Source organism: Physeter macrocephalus, chromosome 19 (genome assembly GCF_002837175.3).
Source record: "Physeter macrocephalus isolate SW-GA chromosome 19, ASM283717v5, whole genome shotgun sequence".
Lineage (NCBI taxonomy): Eukaryota > Metazoa > Chordata > Mammalia > Artiodactyla > Physeteridae > Physeter > Physeter macrocephalus.
The window spans coordinates 14,659,876-14,679,557 of record NC_041232.1 but is presented as its reverse complement, the minus strand read 5'-3'; the positions used below and the strand labels follow the sequence as shown (position 1 = coordinate 14,679,557).

General features: G+C 51.2%; 1 protein-coding gene across 1 annotated transcript in view; it reads left to right on the top strand.

The window, feature by feature from the left end:
• The window catches only part of NOS1 (nitric oxide synthase 1), a 156,673-nt gene that overhangs the window by 89,844 nt on the left and 47,147 nt on the right, over positions 1 to 19,682 (top strand). The window contains exons 2-3 of the mRNA XM_028480071.2: positions 4,448 to 5,588; positions 18,597 to 18,723. Coding sequence (XP_028335872.2) covers positions 4,885 to 5,588; positions 18,597 to 18,723 — 831 coding nt within the window. The 5' untranslated portion in view covers positions 4,448 to 4,884. The remainder of the gene's footprint in view (positions 1 to 4,447; positions 5,589 to 18,596; positions 18,724 to 19,682) is intronic.

The window sequence follows — 19,682 nt, the reverse complement described above, 5'->3', positions numbered from 1 at the left end:
TGCGGCATGTGGGATCTTCCCGGACCAGGGCTCGAACCCGTGTCCCCTGCATTGGCAGGTGGATTCTTAACCACTGCGCCACCAGGGAAGTCGAGATTTCACTCTTATGTCACATCTCAAGGAACCAGTCACAATTCAGGGGTTCCATGGCCACATGTGGCTAGTGGCTTCCCTATTGGACAGACGACTCTAGACACCTCCAACTCTGGCTGCTCCATGTTGAATGAACATCCTCCCCCTCGCTTCTCCAGGCCTCTGTTTCCTTAATTTTGAGTAGGGGAGCTGGGCAATCTTTTGGATTTTAATGGCTGCTCATCATCCTAACATGGGACGACTTTCAGTGCTAAGAATGAAAAGCCATGGGCAAGCCAGGACAAGCGGTTCTCCCTATTGTAGCTTAATGTCCACATCTGTAAAATGGGGATGATTGAGCGTGATGAGTCAGGGTGAGGATACCAAGTATGGCAGCTGATGAGGATGTGTTTTGGGGGAGGCATCATCTTAGGGGATTGTCTTTAGGATTCGGATCAACCCTGGTGAGTGCCCAGCACCCACTCGCTTAGAGCCAGGGCTGCCCTCTAGTTTACTTCTCTGAACCTCAGTCACCTTGTCCTTCTGTAAAGTGGGGATAAAAAATAACATGTGCTTTACAGTGTCGCTGTCAGGATGAAATAAGACACCCGTGCAGAGGGCTCAGCACTGTGCTTAGCACACAGTAAACCATCCATCACTAGAAACTGCTACAGTTACCATCCCTCCAGATGCAGACATGGGCCCAGGATGGGGAGTGGCATAACCAAGGTCACACGGCGAGACGGTAGTAGCAGATACTGGTCTATTTTGGCTCCCTCCTTCTCCCTGGCAGCCATCCCCAAAAGTCAGCCATGAATTTCTTCGCAGCAAGGTAAATGAAATAAATACACCTGAAACCACTGAACTACTCCAGTGAGGCCTGGATCCAAGTATTGTTTCCATGGTACGTGCTGTGGTGTGCACATGCATGTGATGTGTTTAAAATCGCGGCTCCAACGGTCTGAGCTAGGTCGGCGGGATACCCAGCACCTGTCTTCCTGTATCCAGTGCCTCGTACCATGACTGGCGTGAGATTCCTCTGTGTGCTTTCAAGCATAGGGCCCCCTTCTGGATGGCACATGACGTACATTTGGAGAGGCTGTGACGGAGGAGAACGTGCACTGAATTAACAACCAGGAAACCCGAATCACTGTATATTATGTAACAATAACAGGAAGCCATTTCTTCTGAGCATTTGCTCTGTGAAGTTACTGAAACCCTTGCACTTACTATGTTATTTAATCCTCCCAGTTACCCAGGGAGGGAGGAATTACTGGACCCATTTTACAGATAAGGAAACTGAGGTTCAGAGAAAATAAAGAATTCACCCAGAAACATACAGATAGAGCCAGAAAGGGCCTTAAAAATCTTCCCTGTGGCAGAAGCTGGGACAACCATCCCGGGCGGCCCAGGATTGAGGCGGCTCCTGGGTACTGGACGTTCTCAAAGAAGGACAAGAGGGTCTCCTTCCAGCAGCTTAGTGTATTCTTTGGGGATATCGAACCTGTTCACGGTCAGCATGAGGATGAACATATGGCAGCAGATGAAGATGTGTTTGGGGTGGGGGGAAGAGGGGTAGTGTTGAGGGATTATTATTAAGATTAGGATTTTGCCCCTGGTGAAGGTTCAGAAGCCACTTGCTTAGACAGAGAGCTTGTTCAGCCCCCACCCTGTCTCTCAGCAGACGCTGAATATCACTGCCTCTCCTAAGCCCTGCCTCTCTCCAGTTCCTTCCAAAGATCAAGCTGTCTTTCTAGGGCCAAAGTCTGAGAAACAGCACTTCAATTTCCCAAGCACCAGCCAACAGCCTCCTCTGATTTAGAAAGCAGCTGAGAAAGAGAGAGGAAAAGCTGAGTGTGGCCAGGGAGGTTTGCGGGTTGCTTTATTTCTTTTTTCTTTTTTTTAAAATTAATTAATTTATTTTTGGCCACATTGGGTCTTCGTTGCTGTGCGCGGGCTTTCTCTAGTTGCGGCGAGCGGGGGCTACTCTTCGTTGCAGTGCGCGGGCTTCTCACTGTGGTGGCTTCTCTTGTTGCGGAGCACGGGCTCTAAGTGCACGGGCTTCAGTAGTTGTGGCTCGCGGGCTCTAGAGTGCAGGCTCAGTAATTGTGGCGCATGGGCCTAGTTGCTCCGCAGCGTGTGGGATCTTCCCGGACCGGAGCTGGAACCCGTGTCCCCTGCATTGGCAGGCGGATTCTTAACCACTGGACCACCAGGGAAGTCCCTATTTCTTTTTTCTTAAGCCAAGTCCTGGCTCTGTCCTTTGGTAAATACTGGCCCAAGCCAGTGTGGGGAAGAAGAGAACTGGGGGGCCCCGCCTCCCCAAGAGCTCACCTTCAAGTCCCTTCTTGAATTAAAGAACAGAGCCCAAATGCCAAACTTAGACACTCAGGAGAGATCTAGAGGTCCCAGCTGTCTCTGCCTGCAACTAAACAATGAGCATATTGGGTTTGGTACCCAGAAAAATGGGGCTCCGGGAGAGTTAAGGAAGCAACAGCCGGGGCAGGGGCTGGGGCCCAGGTAGGGAGGTGGACCAGTCCTCCCCAGTGAGGAATGACATAGCGGTTCTGGATGGTTTTCTCTGCAAACCAGAACCCTGGCAGCAAGATGCTGGAAGACACTCCGCCTGTCAACACATGGGCTGCACACGCTCACACACACAGCAGAGAAATGACACAGCACGAGGGCGATGCATGAATACAAAGAGAGAGACACACACACACGGCGACACCAGATGGAGAAGGCAGCCGGGCTGGGTCTGGGTGTTCATGATCCCCTCACCCACAGAGAGGGGCTGGCGGAGTTGCACAACGCAAGCTGCGAAAGGGGCAGGTTGAACTTGCTAACCACCACCCACCTTGAGGGGGATCCAGGAGGCAGTGCCTCCTTCTCAGGGTGTCATCTGCACCCACCCCCTGCTCTCAGAGGCAGCAGGAGTTTATCAGCTTCCCCAGCCCTGGGGTGACCCCGGGGAGTCGCTAAAAGGGAAACAAGGGAGTGTCACTTTGTTAGTAGTGGCAGATGGGGGCTCCCTCCTTGTGCGAAGGAATTTTGAGAATGCTGGTAGCAAGGGCTGCCAGGGGAGAGAGGAGACTGAGGCTCGGGCTGGGGGACAGGAAAAGAGATGGAGGGAGGCTCTTCCACCCCTCCCCCCCGACCCCGCCCACAAACCACAGATCACATGCCCCCCCCAGACACGTAAGACACGCTTCCACAGCCGCCCGCTGTGCACGCGCCACAGGTGCACACACCTCCCCTGGGCCACAGCATCTCCAGCTGGCCTCCCTATGGGCCTTTGTTATCCCCTTTACTTCTCTGAGCCTGGGGGAGCTGGTGGGAGTTGCAAAAATCACTAGATTATAAACTTTTTTAAACTAGAGTATAAACTTAAAAGCTCATGCTCAAGAGTGGAGCAGATTTGAGTTCAAAGCCTCCCTTCACCATCATTCTCCACATGACCTTGGACAAGTCACTGGACCCGCCCAAGTTTCAGTCTTCTCGTCGCTTGAAAGGTTACTGTGAAAATCAAAGGAGAAAAAAAATTAATAATGTACGTGCTCAGCAAGTGCCCACTGTCTTTAGTCTCTGGGGCTCTTTCTTCTTCATTCCACAAACATTCGTTGAACACCAGCTGTGTGTTTATCTAACAGTCCATGCTTCCTCATGTTTCTCCGTTAGGGTTTCAGACAGTCTGTGGTACACAAATGCTCTCCAGAGTTTGGTGTGGACCCATGTCTTTGGTATTTATTATACCAATTTTGGCTTAGCATGGTATGGAATGTGGCCAAGTCTGTCCTTTTGAACCTGGATTGTCGATAATTACAAAAATGGTCATAAAGTCCAGTTGACATCCCTCATCGGTGGTTCCATAGAACGTGGCGTCATTCCCTGTCCCGTGGGTTTGTTGTGGGCGGGCTTTGGGAATAGTCAGAATGGAGAGCCCGGAGACCTTTGTCGGCCGAGCTCCTGACCTGAGGATGGAAAACGTTGAAAAACTCAGAGAGCCAAAGGCTGCGTGACAGGTTGGAGTGGTGACTTCTTGCGGTGGGAAAGAGATAAGAGAGGTCTTCTGGCTCTCGCCATTTGATTTCTGGGGCTGCCTGTCTGTGGTTTCCCCCAAGGAGCCCCTCGGTCTCATAGGGCTTTGATCCTGAGGGTGAAACCAGGCAATATGCAGCTACCTGCAAAGGTATGCCCCTCGAGGAAGAGGATTTCATTTCTAGGTTGGCTTCAGAACTTCAGAGCCTCTTATGGCTAGACTTCTCAGTTGGCTGCGTTTCCCGTGTTAGTTTTGAAGGTGGTGTTGGACACGCCACCTCCATCTCTCGTTTTAAATTCTTTTCTTCCCCTCCCTTTTTCCTTCTCTTGACCTCAGGAGGCCCCGGATTGGATCTGCGTCTAACGAGATGGCGACGCCCAGAGGACAGTCCCGCTAGCATGCGTCACCTCTAGACACATCCACCAGACACGTTTGCTCCCCGGCCTGCCTGACCTGTTGCTTAGGGACACGTCCCTCTGCTTCCCCTGACGTCTGCCCGATCAACCATCGCTTCCTTAGAGAATAAGGAAGGAGGCAGACACAGGAAATCATGCCACCGACGGCCCAACGACAATGAGTGAGTGACACTGAGTTGACGTCAAAGGCAGAGAAGACCAAGACCAAGAGCAGCTCCCTCTCCACGCTCCCCTTGGCCCCTGCAGCGCCAGCCCCCCGCTCCTCCTCTCGTCACAGCCAGAAGCCTGGCTGCTCCCGGCGAAATCGTCTCGGCTTGACACGTTTTGAGGTCTTCCGACCCTTGGACACTAGACACCATGGAGAATCACACGTTCAGCGTCAAGCAGATCCAACCCAATGTCATTTCTGTCCGCCTCTTCAAGCGCAAAGTGGGGGGCCTGGGGTTCCTGGTGAAGGAGAGGGTGAGCAAGCCACCTGTGATCATCTCCGACCTGATTCGAGGGGGCGCCGCGGAGCAGAGCGGCCTCATCCAGGCTGGGGACATCATTCTCGCCGTCAACGGCCAGCCCTTGGTGGACCTGAGCTATGACAGCGCCCTGGAGGTGCTCAGAGGCATTGCCTCCGAGACCCACGTGGTCCTCATTCTGAGGGGCCCCGAGGGCTTCACCACGCACCTGGAGACCACTTTCACTGGGGACGGGACCCCCAAGACCATCCGGGTGACACGGCCCCTGGGTCCGCCAACCTCAGCCGTCGATCTGTCCCACCAGCCATCAGCCAGCAAAGAGCAGACCCTGGCAGTGGACGGGGCCACGGGTCCTGGCAATGGGCCGCAGCACGTGCCAGACCAGGGGCAGGAGGCTGGCTTGCTCTCCCACACCAATGGCCTGGCTCCCAGGCCCCCGAGCCAGGACCCTGCCAAGAAGAGTTCTGGGGAGAACAGTCAACTGCTCAGAGAGATAGAGCCTGTGCTGAATCTTCTCACCAGCGGGAGCAAAGGGATCAGCGGAGGGGGACCTGCCAGAGCGGAGACAAAGGACGCAGAAATCCAGGTGGACAGGTAAGCCCACAGGTGCATGTGTGTGTGTACGTGTGTCGTATGCGAGCATGTATTGCGACTGTCTCACAGCCCGGAAGCTAACCTGAGTGTCTCGGTCTCCTGCACACGTACATCCACCCAACCACGCTTGCCTCTTGCCCTGAAGATTGCTCTTGCAGGAATGCAGTGGGCGTAACGTCTAGCACGTATCTCTTGCCGTGAAACCCAGAGTTCATAATCCTGGTAGCTGAGGTCCTGGCTTCCAGCAACCCCACAAGGTGGGGATTTTTGCAATCCACATTTCACGAGTGGGAGGACAGAGGGTCAGAGAGGAGGGGTCTTTCCAGAGGTCACCCGGTGATGACAGGCACATGTACGTGGCGGGCTTGGGCGTGGGTGGATGCCGAGGCTCTGGGGGGAGAGAGGAAGCGCTGAGAGCTGAGAGCTGAGAGCTGAGTAACCCTCCGCCCAAACTAGCTCTCTCCTGGTGATGGCCGGTCCAGGGCAAGGAAGCTTTGAAAAGGAGGAAATGGAGGCAAAGTAGAGAATTGGCCCTGATGCCCCCAAAACACTGGAATTGCTCAGGTTATATGGGAGCCAAGGCTAGCACTTGAAGAGCTGGGTACCAGCCCCTCTGTATTTGCCAGATTGGCATTTTCTGAATCTCTGGGGAAGGAGAGCTGGCAACACAGTGGGTGATTCTAGCTCCTTCTCTGGCGAGGAGTCAGCAGCTGGACCAGGTGGTCAGGAACTAGTCAGGAGAGAGAGAAAAGTTTCTCGCCGCCTTCTTCCACTCCCTAAGTGGAAGGTCTAGCACTGACCCTACAGCCCGCAGTGTTACTAGGCAGACCCTTCTTATTTACAGAGGGAGGCTCAGGTCTGAGCCCCCCAGAAATCCAGGCCGAGATTTCCCAGCTCCCTCCTCAAGGACCCCTGAGTGTCCCAAGAGCATTTAGAGGTCACCAGGAAGTCCCTTGGGGGCCTGGATTAAAGTAGCTCCCCAAGCCCCTGAATGGATTCGTTTAACAAATGTTTGTTGAGGACCTACTGTGTGCCACACTGTTCCGGCACTGGGATAGAGCAATGAATAGACAAGTCCTCTGACCTTGAGAGTGAATGAAATTGACAGACCCCCTGACCTTTGGAAGCTTACAGTACAGTGGGGAACATGAGGATGTAAACTACGTAGACCATTCGTCATACGTGCTAAGTAGATAAATAGAGCGGGGAAGGGGTTAGGAAGTGTTGGGGAGGGTGACATTTCAGATCGGAAGCTGGTGGGTCTCACTAGGAAGGTAACATGGGAGGACCCAGAGGAAGGCTCGCAGCTTCATGGGGGAGGGGTGTTCCAGGCAGAGGGAAGGGCAGGTGCCAAGGTCCTGCGGTCAGGTAGCTGTGCCTGACACATTTGAGGAACTGCATGGGATCCAGTCCTCCTTCCTGGTGGGGCGGCCCCCAAACTACCCATTGGTGGGCCCCTCAGTCCGTGGAGCCCACCCCGGCCACCATTGCATCCTGGGGCTTTTCCAGCATCTGACACCAGGGCAAAAACTGAACCAGTGCCAGCGAGACCCCCAAGTAGGAAGGTGGAGGCTCTGTCAGAAGGCTTGGGCAGAGGGGAGACAAAGGGCACCTGCTGCCCGTCCAGCCCCTGCCCTCCCAACCACCCCTTCTCACTCCTGTGAGCCCCCTGCACACACCCTGGAGCCTTTCCCACACCTTGGGTCCTGTCTCCACAAGAGGCAGCGAGTCTTGGGCCCAAAACACAGGCCATGGTGTGGGCAGAGTTGGGGGTCCCCACTGCCCTGCTGTCCATTTCCAGAGCTGAGGGCCAGGATCAGTGCTCGAGGTTCTGCTGGTGGCAGGGACCTGGTGCCTGATTCTCCCTCAACTAGAGAGGTCCCCCAGGCTAGAATCCAGCCCTCAGAGCAGCCACCTCCCAGGGGTCCCTACAGCAGCACACCCAGTGGAGATGACGTGTTGAGCCTTGAGATAGCTTCTGGGCAGCCAGCAGGCCCCCCAAGTCTCACTCCGTGGACTTAAATTCTAAGGCAGCTGTATAGTCCAGAATCAGTCACTGGCCTTGTTTTCCAGGAGGCATTGGAAGTGTCTGTCCTCAGAGGCTCCTGGGCACGGCCTTCCCCTCCCAATCCTATACATGCGCCCCATCCTCAGCACCACCTCTCCCAGGAGGGGCAGCAAGGCAGTGAATGGGGCCACCTCACCGTGTGGGGCAGCTGAACCCCTGTACTAACGTCCCACGTACTTGGTTCTGATTCTCAGCTGGGCACAGCGTGGGCGTGAGGTGTGGGGCTCTAAACACCATCTCAGGGAAGCAGCCTTGTGTCCCCAAGAATGAGGGAGGGACACAGCGGTGTGCTGTGGGGTCCTGCTCCCGCAGACCTATTTTACCACCTCAGGAGGTTACATCTGAGCTCTCAGCTGCCCTCGTCTATTCAGGGTCCTCCATCCAGGGAGCCCACATCAGTCTCACGTGCAGTGTGCTTGACCAAAAGTGGCCGAAAAAAACCGCTTTGGTGGAGGTATGATTTGGGAGAAAGTGACCCAGGGCAAGCATATGCCTCCACGAAACCCACTAAGATGAATGCTTCTAAGGTTGAGTAATCCTGCCTGATAGCATGCGTTCCCCCGGCTCAATGGCTAGATGCGAAGCTCCCCCCCTTTTTTTTTAACAAATGTTTTTAAATGTCCCCTTCACTAACCAGAAGCTCATTCATGGAGCATAATACCTACCCACACTTTACATTTTGTAAATCAGTATAACGCCCTAACTATAAAATAAAGGAGATAGAGCATAAAAGTCATTTATAATAAAAGAGCCTATAATTTAAGATATCAGTGCACAGGCATGGCCCCACCGGAATGTCACGTGTTTGCACCTAAAGATAGACTTGCTGCAAACACGACGGCGTCCAATGCAGATTGACACAGGTGTGTTGTGTCGGCAACTCAAATGCCACCTGCAGCGTCACCTTGGTGATGTGATTTTCCAGAATGGTGAATGATTCCTGATAAAACGATGTCCTCTCTTTCTTTGATTTACCCAACAGTTGCATGCATGGAAAGTTCAGCATAATGTAAAGCCAAATTTATACATAAGCCCAAACTGAGATCTTGGCTGAGAAATTTAAGCATGCTCTTTTATCTAAGTGGACGTCCAAAGTTTGTGTGGCGGTCTGGGTCCTTCTTCCTTGAGTGGGTTTGTCGCTGGTGTTGCAGGAGGCCCCTCACCTCCCCCCCCCATGCCACCTCCCTCCTGCTGTGATGGCCGGAGCATTTGCCATCACCGTAACAACCCCAAAAGCGCTCCCACAAATTGCCAGACTGTCTGCTCACGGCTGAAATAAGTGTCTCGTTACGAATCAGTGACCCAAGTCAGGAAATGCAACTCAGAGGTCGCATGCTCTTCAGTGCCCTGTTGGGGCTGCTGGCCTGGGAGGATTCAAGCCCCTTGGAGCGCAGGGCTGCCTGGAAATGGCTCATCCTCCCAGGGGCCTCTCCATCCAGGCTGCTTTTTTGGGGTGGGGTCAGACTGGCATCCCAGATGTTAGATGACCCTGAGGCCAGCTGCCTGCCAGACCCAGAGCCCCACATCCAGGTCACACTCAGTGTCTGCGGCTTCTGGGTCCGAGCAGAGGCTGGGCCATCACTGGTTCTCAGCGGCGACCTGGACTCTTCTGCCCTCTTGGCCTCATTTTCTTCCTCCGTCCTTCTTTCCTCTTGGCTGTGGACTTATTCCCCTGCTCCGTCTAATCCCTTTCCCTCATGGGGCACCCCTAGTCCTGTTGTTTGGCGGGCTGGCCCTTATTTATGGAGAGAAGTGATATTTACTTTAGACACAGTCTCATCCCTTCATCCCAGGGGAAGGTGGCCCTGGCAGGCAGTGGCAGCAGGTGAGGGATGGTCAGGAAGGAAGGTGGTGATTTGGGGACGTTCTGTACTTGGGAGCGGTCACTTTAAAATGCTGCATGTCAGAGGATATCCAGGTTGCTCAGCTTGCTGCCCTGAAGGAGGGTTCTAAAGAGGCCAAGGTCTCCGGTCCAGCATCCATCTGGACTAGCTGGTCAGCCTCTCCCTGTGCTCTGATAACTTCTCATCCACTCACAGGGCCCTTGGTTACTTACAAGAGTACCTTCACAACAGTCAACTCTTCAGAGCTTGCATGAATTCAGCTCCCTAAGTAGCACCTGTAGTTTTAGCCCCCGTTTATATAAGAAGGAACTAAAGCTCAGAGAGGTGAAGCAACTTGCCCAGGGTCACACAGCACTGGCCACAGTGTTCTATCCAGGTTCTACCTAGACGTCTCACAGTGAGTGTCTACAGTTAAAGAGAAACCAGACAAGAGAATGTGGCTGGAGGAACGGAAGTCAATTTCAACCCTATAGAATCAGCTTAATTGGGGGAAGTGGCCTCCTTCTATGACAAGCCTGAGTTTTATCATCATCATGTTGGTCAGCCTCTGCTGAGCACTCCAGGTGGGCCTGGCCCCAGGCTACGGTCTTTACATCAAGTAACTCACTTTCTCTATATAGCACCCTGTTTTCCTGATAAGGAAACCAAGGCTCAGAGAGGTACGGTCACTTGTGCCAGCTCACACAGCCAGCCCATGGCAAAGCCAGAACTCAACCCTAAACCCATACTCTTGACCTCTACTAACTTTGTAGATTGCACTGTTGGCCACAGTGCCCTTGACCACTAGCCATCAAATTTCTGAGGACATCAGAATATTTTCTCAGTCTGAAGGGGAAACCGAGGCCCTGAGGTTGTCATCTACTAAAGACAGCCCCCCTGGAGAGCTGATCTCAGACCAGCCAATGACAGCATTGATTCCAGGACTGTCTGCATTAGAGAATCTCCTCCTAGGCTGCACTTGACATGCCTCATGGCTTTGAATCACTCTGGTGGCATTTTTCAACTAAGGAATTGACGCCGGTAACTTTGTCACCACGCTGAATCTGGGTTCAACTTTTCATTCTCACCCTGAACATTCGAGTGTGAGTGGCTTCCCCAGTCCATCCTTTCCTGGGCAGGGGACAGAGGTCCTTTTTTATATCAGTTATTGCTCTTGCTCTGTGCCCTCCTCCCATCTGTATCCCTGCCACCTGGCCCAGTGGGCACCCAGACCCTCATTCTGGGGCAGAGCTATGGAAACAAGCCCACCCACCTCAAATTGCCTGTAACCAGAGGGCTTCTCTCCATCTTTCAGTTGCTGGATACTTATGGAGCATCTATTCTGCCTCAGATACTGTCCTAAGAGCTGGGGATCCACTGATGATCCATTATCAAGTCATATCATAGGCAAGAAATGAATAATAAACAAATAGACACACGCAATCATTTTAGATAGTGATACATGATGTGAAGGAAGTAATACATTGACTTCAAGAGAAGTGGCTTGGGGTTGGGTAGCACATTAGATCGGAAGGTCAGGGAAGGCTTCTCTGAAGGCATTTATACCGAGGCCAGAAGGTGTGAACCGTGTGAAATCTAGGGAAGTGTGTTCCTGGCAGAGGGTACAGCAGGAGCAAAGGTCCTGAGGCAGGGATGAGGTGGATATGTTCAAGGAACTGAAAGGAGGAGGCCTGTGGGGCTTGAGTTCAGCCAATAGGAGGAGAGTGGTAGGCAGTGAGGTCGGACATCTGGGCAGGGGCCATCAACCATCCCACCACCGTGCCACCCCCCTCCCTGTCACCACCCGCTCATTGTATCAGCCATCGTTCCTGTGGCTACTGTAACAAATGACCACAAACTTGGTGCCTTAAAACAACACATCTTTATTCTCTTACATTCTGGAGGTCTTAAGTCTGGAGGCTCTAGAGGAGATGCTGTTTCCTGGCCTTTCCCAGGTTCTAGAGCTGCATCCCTTGCATCCCTTGGCTTATGGCCCCTTCCGCCATCTTCAAAGCCAGCAGCACACCTACCATTTTGCTCCATGGTCACACGGCCTTCCTCTTCTGTGGTCAAATCTCCCTCTGCTTCCTTCTTATAAAGATAGTTGTAACAACTTTTAGGGCCCAACCAGATAATCCAGGATAATCTTCCTATTTTCAAGATCCTTAATTTAAGCACAGCTGCAAAGATGCTTTGTCCATGCAAGGTAACATATATGGATTCCAGGGACTAGGACTGGATATCTCTGGAGGCTGTTATTCAGCCTACCATGTTCATCCACCAAGCCCCCTCCCCGAGCAGTGCTGTGGCCACAGGCCCTGGACTGGCCGATAGCTGCCCCAGTCACCATCACCTTCAAGTCTCACTGGACTGGGTTCAGTGGCCTTGCTTCTAGATCCACCCGCCACCCCCCCACCACCTCGCCCCCTTGCCACTCACCCGCTACATATTTTAGGAAAACCCCTTGACCTCTCTGGGCCTAACTTAGTTCCTCCATCGGTAAAAATGGTACACGCACAAGATGGGCCCTAAGATTCCTTCCAGAACAACCGTTCAGATTCTTCCTGAAGGTCAACGGTAGCCATACTTATTGCAGGCCAAGTACCTGACCGATCCACCTCCTGTAAAGCCGCACCCAGAAGGTTTACTGCTGCCTTTGACCTCTCTGGAATATCACTCCAGGAGGAGGAACTGCGACATCCCCTTAGGTCAGAGGTCACATACTGGGGGTTGAAGGTCATGAGTAGATCTCCCATGAGTTTTATCTGGCCTGCAGAGTTTACTGAAAAAGTGAATTTGTGGCAAAATAGATAAATCAAGAGATTTTACATTAAAACCGATTTCGAGCCTCTCAAAAAATAGATCAGAAGAGCTGTTAGCAAGAAGCCCACATCCTGGCGAGGCAATCAGCCATGGGAGCTGGGATCCCAACTCAGCCCCAGCCCCCCAGCCTGGAGCCTATAGACACGAGCTGGAGAATTGTGCCCCGCTTTTTTTTTTTTTTTTTTTTTAATAAATTTATTTATTTTTGGCTATGTTGGGTTTTCGTTGCTGTGCGCGGGCTTTCTCTAGTTGCAGCGAGCGGGGGCTACTCTTCATTGCGGTGGCTTCTCTTGTTGCAGAGCACGGGCTCTAGGCGCGCGGGCTTCAGTAGTTGTGGCACGTGGGCTCAGTAGTTGTGGCTCGCGGGCTCTAGAGCGCAGGCTCAGTAGTTGTGGCGCTCCGGTTTAGTTGCTCTGCGGCATGTGAGATCTTCCCGGACCAGGGCTCGAACCTGTGTCCCCTGCATTGGCAGGCGGATTCTTAACCACTGCGCCACTGGGGAAGTCCCTGCCCAGCTTTGGTGACGTTCGGAATGAGAGTCACGGCTGTTCCTGAGCTCAGAGGCCCTCGCCTCACTTCTCAGCTACAGCACTTGCCATGGAATTCCCGCTCTGAAGAGCACACTTTTCTCTGTATCAGGAACTTCCCCCTACTCCAGCGGGATGAAATCTAGCAGGAAAGCTGCACAGCCACCCCACACCCACTTCCACCGCCCCCAAGTCTTCCAGCTTCAGCTCAGCTCCCATCGTCCGCAACCAGGTAGAGGCGGACGCCAAAGGCCGCTGGAGTGTGGAGGGCGAGATGGGGGCTCGGGGAGAGTGTGGTGTCTGCCGAGAGATGCAGGCAGGGCTTCTGCCAGGGCCAGCTGCTCCTTGGCGGCCTCCTCGCCTGCTTGGGCCGGAGCAGGCCGTCCCCACCTCCAGGCTGCGCCCTGCACACAGGCCGGGCCCACCTGCTCCCCATCCTGGGTCCTCGGGGTGGGTTAGTGGTCAGCACTGGGCCGACCGGCATACGTGCAAACTCCCTGTGGAGTCAGGCCCAGGACCCCCATCCCCCCTGCATGAGAGATCAGGGGAGCCTCGGTTGGAAGGATCTGGCAAAGGTCCTCAGAAGGTTCAGAGATGCTAGACCAACTCTTGGCTTGAGTATGATGATCCAGGTAGTCAAGTGGAAGAAAAGGGCTTTAGTTTAGTCCTTGCCAAAAAGCACAGAAAATGCTCACCAGGTAGGAGGGAGAGCATCCTACCTGATCTTACGGGGGGAGGGTAAGGGAGGAGCTGGGGGGAGGGTGACATTTCTAACCAGGAGGGGACCTTGCTGCTCACTACAAGAGTCTAGCTCAGAGCTGTCCAAGAGAAGCGGGTCTTCAAGGGTATCCTTGGCCGATGTGGGGTGCTTTGGACAATGCAGATTTCAGGCTTCCCACTATTTCAGACTCTCCAGGGAGTGGGCTCAGGGGAATTTTAACAAGGCCTTCAATGGATTCTGATGCACCCTGAAGTTTGAGAACCCCCAAACATGACCACATGAAGGCTCCGGCCTCTCTGGTCTACCAGAATGCCAAGTCCACTGGAGGGTGGCCTTTCCAGGGGGCTAAGGACGCTGAGAGTACGTGGCAGCCACTTAGTGAAGGCAGGTTCCTCAGTCCCATCTGGAAACAAGGGACAACTAGTAAATAAATCCTCACAGACCCTTGGGTGGGCGTGGAGCAAGGATAGAAGGAACTGGGAAGCATGGGACTGGGGTCCTCGGCTGCAGCTAAGCTGTGCGTCTCAACAGGGAGGAGTATATTTCTCTCCCTGCCCACGGGGACACTGGGCAATGTCTAGATATTTTTGGTTGTGACAACCGGTGGTGGGGTGATGGGGGATGTTACTGGTATCTAGTGGGGAGAGACCAGGGATGCTGCTAGACCCCAAATAGCAAGAGCTCCAGGCTGAGAAACCCTGATCTAAATCAAGACCCCTCAGGCAGCTGGGCAGGACAGAGGCTCAAGAGTACCGGCAAAGAAGAGTCACCATCCAGGCTTCTCAGAAGTGAAGCCAGGCCCCATCCACTTCCATCTGCGGGCTCCCAGGGTGTTTACATAAATGAAGCAATGATACATTGGAGTTACCAAAATTGCGTTTAGCTGATAAATACATTCACCACCTCCGCCTCATTTGGGGGGGATATTTGCTATCTAGATTTGAGGCTCTTCACGAGTGTGAGGTCCAGTCAGATGGCTCCCCTTCCCCGTAAGCCCTGTTCACAGCGAGTCTCCGCTGGGAGGACAGCAAGGGGGAGACGTTTGATTTCCAAGCTTCCTCCACTTCTCACTGGTGGTGTGATCTCTACAAGTCACTTAATCTCTCTGGGCTTCAACTTCCTTAGCTGTAAATAAAGATAAATTGAGTTCATGTTTGGTTAGTGCTGACTAGGTACTAGGCATTTTACAAGCATGACCTGTGTAACCCCCAGGAGAGGTGGCATGTGAAATGGCCCTTGAAGGGCGAATAGGAGTTGGCTCTCAGCAGAGGGAAATGAAAGGGCATCCTGGGGAGGGCAAGGATAAATGTAGGGGTGGACATAGCGTGCACGTTGGGAAGAGAGGAGAGTGGAGATAGGGCTAAGAGTGATGCGAGGTGTGAGTCTCGAAAGGAAGCAGAGAATTCCCAAATTTCTGGGCTCTGTGAACAAGACATGATATGCAATAGCTCAATGGAATATTACTCAGCCATTAAAAAAAAAAGAATGAAATAGTGTCATTTGCAGCAACGTGGACGGACCTAGAGATTAGCATACTAAGTGAAGTTAAGTCAGACAGAGAAAGACACATATCATATGATGTCACTTATATGTGGAATCTAAAAAAAATGATACAAATGAACTTATTTACAAACCAGAAATAGACTCACAGACATAGAAAAAAAACTTATGGCTACCAAAGGGGACAGTGGGAGAGGGGAGATAAATTTAAGAGTTAGGGATTAACATGTACACACTACTGTATATAAAATAGGTAAAAAACAAGGTCCTGCTATATAGCACAGGGAACTATACTCAAGCTCTTGTAACAACCTATAATGGAAAGGAATCTGAAAAAGAATATATGTATGTATAACTGAATCCCTTTGCCGTACACTTGAAACTGTCACAACGTTGTAAATTAACTATACTTCAATTAAAAAAAAAGAAAGGTCTGAGTACAGACATCCTGCCTGGGCCCCCATAAACCCCCAGGGAAGACACCCCTTTCTCAGGTGGAAGCCTTATAGGCCTTCAGTCTTTAGAGACATTAAGCCTTCCGCCAGCACTGCCCAATGCTATGCCGCTAGCTATAAAGTGAAATAAAATTAAGAATGCAATTCCTCAGGGACAATAGGCGCGTTCCAAGTATTCAGTTGCCTCACGTGGGCCGAGGCTAAAATACCGACAACACAGGCAGACACGGAGTGTTCCCATTGACGCAGGAAGTTCTCCTAGACCATGCTGGCTTAGAGGAATCTTGACTGTTTTATAAAGAACTAGCATTTTCCTTTCTCTGCTTCTGCCTGATCAGCCTGTAAGCAAATTAGTAGTCAAAGCAATAGCAGATGCCACAGGCTAAGCGCCATAAGCTTTACCTCGTTTAACCACTGCAGTAACCCCGTGAACTGGGTATTATTATTTAACCCTATTTTGGAGATGAGTATACTGAGAATTAGAAAGGTTAAGTATCGAAAATATCCAAAGTCACACAGCTTATGACCAGCAAAGCTAAGAGTTGAACTCAGCTCTACCCAATCCACAGCCCATGTCTTAACCAGTAGGCTGAACGGCCCATACAAATCCAGCAAGCGGATACCTCCCAGGCTGAGCAAATTCATGGCCATAAATCACATATTCCCCTCAGACCTGGTTATCACTGACAGACTTGGGGTGGGGGTGGGAGCTGAGAATGTACCTAAATCTACTTCTGATTTTGTCCCCGGGTGCAGGAAGCAAAGTAGCTCCGTGTCAGACGCTAATGGGTGTTCCCTATGGTCCCATGTTAAAAATATTCTTCCCCTGCTCGTCACAGGACTCTTAAATAAGTTTGTGTTGACAGAACACTTCAAATACGTTATTTCAACAAAGGTGTTAAAGGCTTTAAAGAAAAAAAAAAGGTTGATAAAAGGAATTCTCCCTGCAGATTCACACAGGACAAGCCATGTGAGCGGTTTCAGAGTTGCCCAGGTAATTTTAACCCTGTAATTTTTGCAAACTGACCTCATTCAGTGAGAGATGTTGGATTGCTCTTTAACCTCTGGCTTAGCGCAAGCATCCTGACTCCTCTTTCCTGTCTCTGTTTAAAAAAAAAAAAAGGAAGGATCTGAGCCGACCATCAGTCAGACCTAGTTTCAAATCCCACCTCTGCTGTGTGCTTACTGCTGGACCTTCGGAAATTTACATAACCTCTCTGAGCTCAGTTTCTGCATCTGTAAAATAGGGCTTTTAATATCTGTTGAGATTAAATGAAATAACTTCTGTGCTGGCACCTGGTACATTTCGGACACTCAAATAGTACTAACCTCTCTTCTCTGCTGAATCCCCATTTATGGTCATGCGATATCCTAGGATCAGGAGTTTTAGAGCTGAGAGGGCCTGGAGTGACACTTAGAGCAGCCATCTCAGCAGACAATTCCCCTGTTTATCACCATGTAGGTAAACCATTGACTTGGGAAATGTCTGTGATCAAGAACCATTCCTGGTGTGTTTTGGTGACATTTTAAAGAGGGTAAAACAGAATGTTCCCTCTGACAATTGCAGACCTCTCCAAGCAAGGTGAGCAGAAGTGGCTTTGACGTGGGCCACCAGAATGCTGTGAAACAAAGCAAGGAGGGGGTTCTGGTTAGCTCTCCCTCCTTGTGAGCAGCCGGAGGGGCCCCTTACGGCCTTGTACTCAGAGCTTGGACCCTGGCTTCTGATTCATCCCAAATGACTGTCAGCACCAGATTGCGCTTTGGAGGAGATCATGGAGCCAGGACCAGGAGTCCCCAAAGCTGGGAACATAGAACAGAAGGCTGGATACGGCCAGCCTCGACACCTGGGACCAAAACTGAGATGGACCACAGAGCAAGCCACATCACCCAAAGTTGGGGAACAGACAGATACCATAGAGTGAAACTGGATGGGAGGGTTAAAAAGAGGCAGATCGTTAGGAAGCAGGAGGGCAGTGCTCGGAGGGCAGGAGAACAGAGATGAGGCAGGACTGATCGGGAGGTCTGGATTGTGATGCAAAGTCAGTCCCATTTCAGCCATGACTTCTCTCCATCTCTGAGGATGGTCAGCCTGTGGAATCTAGCCAAGATAGCCTCTTCTTGAACCTGTCAGAGCTTAAGGGCAGAGAGCCAGGAAAGCTTCATTGTTAAGAAGTCAACCTCCAGAGTCAGGAACAAGCCTGGGTTTGAATCCCAACTCCATCATGCCTATAGCTGTGAGACTTAGGCTAGCGATTGAAACTCTCTGAGCCTCAGTTTCCTCATCTGATAATGACTGTAGTGAAGATGATGATGATGGTGATGATGTAAGAGGATGATGATGAGGAAGAAGATTCTGCTTTGATGAAGGTGATGATGAGAAGGATGAGATTGACTCTGGCAATATCATTGGTGATAATGAGGCCATCTGTAAAATAGTGATTAACATTCATACCTACCTCATACGGTTGTCCCAAGGACTAAATTCACTAAAACATATGAAAAGTGCTTGACACATAGTAAGTCCTTAATAAATGCTGTCATTATTCATAGTATTATTATTTCTGTTGCTATGTTCCCCTTATTTTCAGAATCATTCCTGTTGATCCTGGGCTGGTACCACTAGTCTTGTGATCAGTGCCCTAGACGGCATTTGTATGACTCATCACCTTGGCCCGCAGGACCGGTTTCCAACCCTCTCCCTCTTGCTTCCTGTGTTTCTGTCATTAAGTTTCAGGGATGTTAAGCTGCCCAGGGGTTCTGCATAGGATTCTGCTAAGAGAGGGGCCCCCTGTGTTCCTAGATGAGGAAATGAGGGACAAAGGAGGGAAGAACAAAATCTATGTTGTGGTCGTCCTAAAACGGTGTCCACAAAATGGGTGTGCGCCAGCCATCAGTGCCAAGCTGGATGAGCTCACCTTCATGCTTGATCCTACAAAGCGGCAGGCTGCGGGTCCAGAGCTCCCCATCTCTGCGTAGAGTCAGGCGGGTGAGCCCTGAAGGTTCTGCACTGACTCAGGACTTTCAGAGCAGGGTGACCAGCCCGTCGCTCCAGACGTCGTGTCTTCCTCACGTCCCCTGCCTTGCCTTTCAGAGATCTGGACGGCAAATCACACAGACCGCTGCCCCTCGGTGTGGAGAACGACCGCGTCTTCAATGACCTATGGGGGAAGGGCAACATGCCAGTCGTCCTCAACAACCCGTATTCAGAGAAGGAGCAGGTAAGTGGTGGTGCCAGCCTGGCACCTACACTCCACGGCTCCCTGAATCCTCTTGGGGAGACAAATCCCAAGCCACGTGGGGGAGGAAACCAGCCAGCGTAGCTGGAGAGCTGGGGTGGGGAGCTGAGGCCAGGAGTGCTTATCCTGAGCTGTGGATTTTGGCTTTGATATGGTTGAGTTTACTTTGCGAGCTTTCTAGTTTTCAAATTTTCCTTCTGTCTCTACCAGGAAAGACATTCACATGGTTCTAAATTTAAAAGATATAAAAGATACATGGTAAAGCCTTTTTCTCCCTCCAGTCATCTCACCACACAGTTTCCCTCCCCAGAGGCAAGCAGTATTCATTAATCATCATTTTAGGGGTCCTTTTAGCAATATTTTATGCATAGACAAACAAATACACAAACATTATTTTCACGTTTTTTTAAAACATCTTTATTGGAGTATAATTGCTTTACACTGTTGTGTTAGTTGCTGCTGTATAACAAATTGAATCAGCTATAGGTATACCTGTATCCCCATATCCCCTCCCTCTTGCATCTCCCTCCCACCCTCCCTATCCCACCCCTCCTAGGTGGTCACAAAGCACCGAGCTGATCTCCCTGTGCTATGCGGCTGCTTCCCACTAGCTATCTATTTTACATTTGGTAGTGTATAGATGTCCATGCCACTCTCTCACTTCGTCCCAGCTTACCCTTCCCCCTCCCCGTGTCCTCAAGTCCATTCTCTACATTTGTACATCTGTGTCTTTATTCCTGTCCTGCCCCTAGGTTTTTCAGAACCTTTTTTTTTTTTTTAGATTCCATATATATGTGTTAGCATACGGTATATGTTTTTCTCTTTCAGACTTACTTCACTCTGTGTGACAGACTCTAGGACCATCCACCTCACGACAAATAACTCAATTTCGTTTCTTTTTATGGCTGAGTAATATTCCATTGTATATATGTGCCACATCT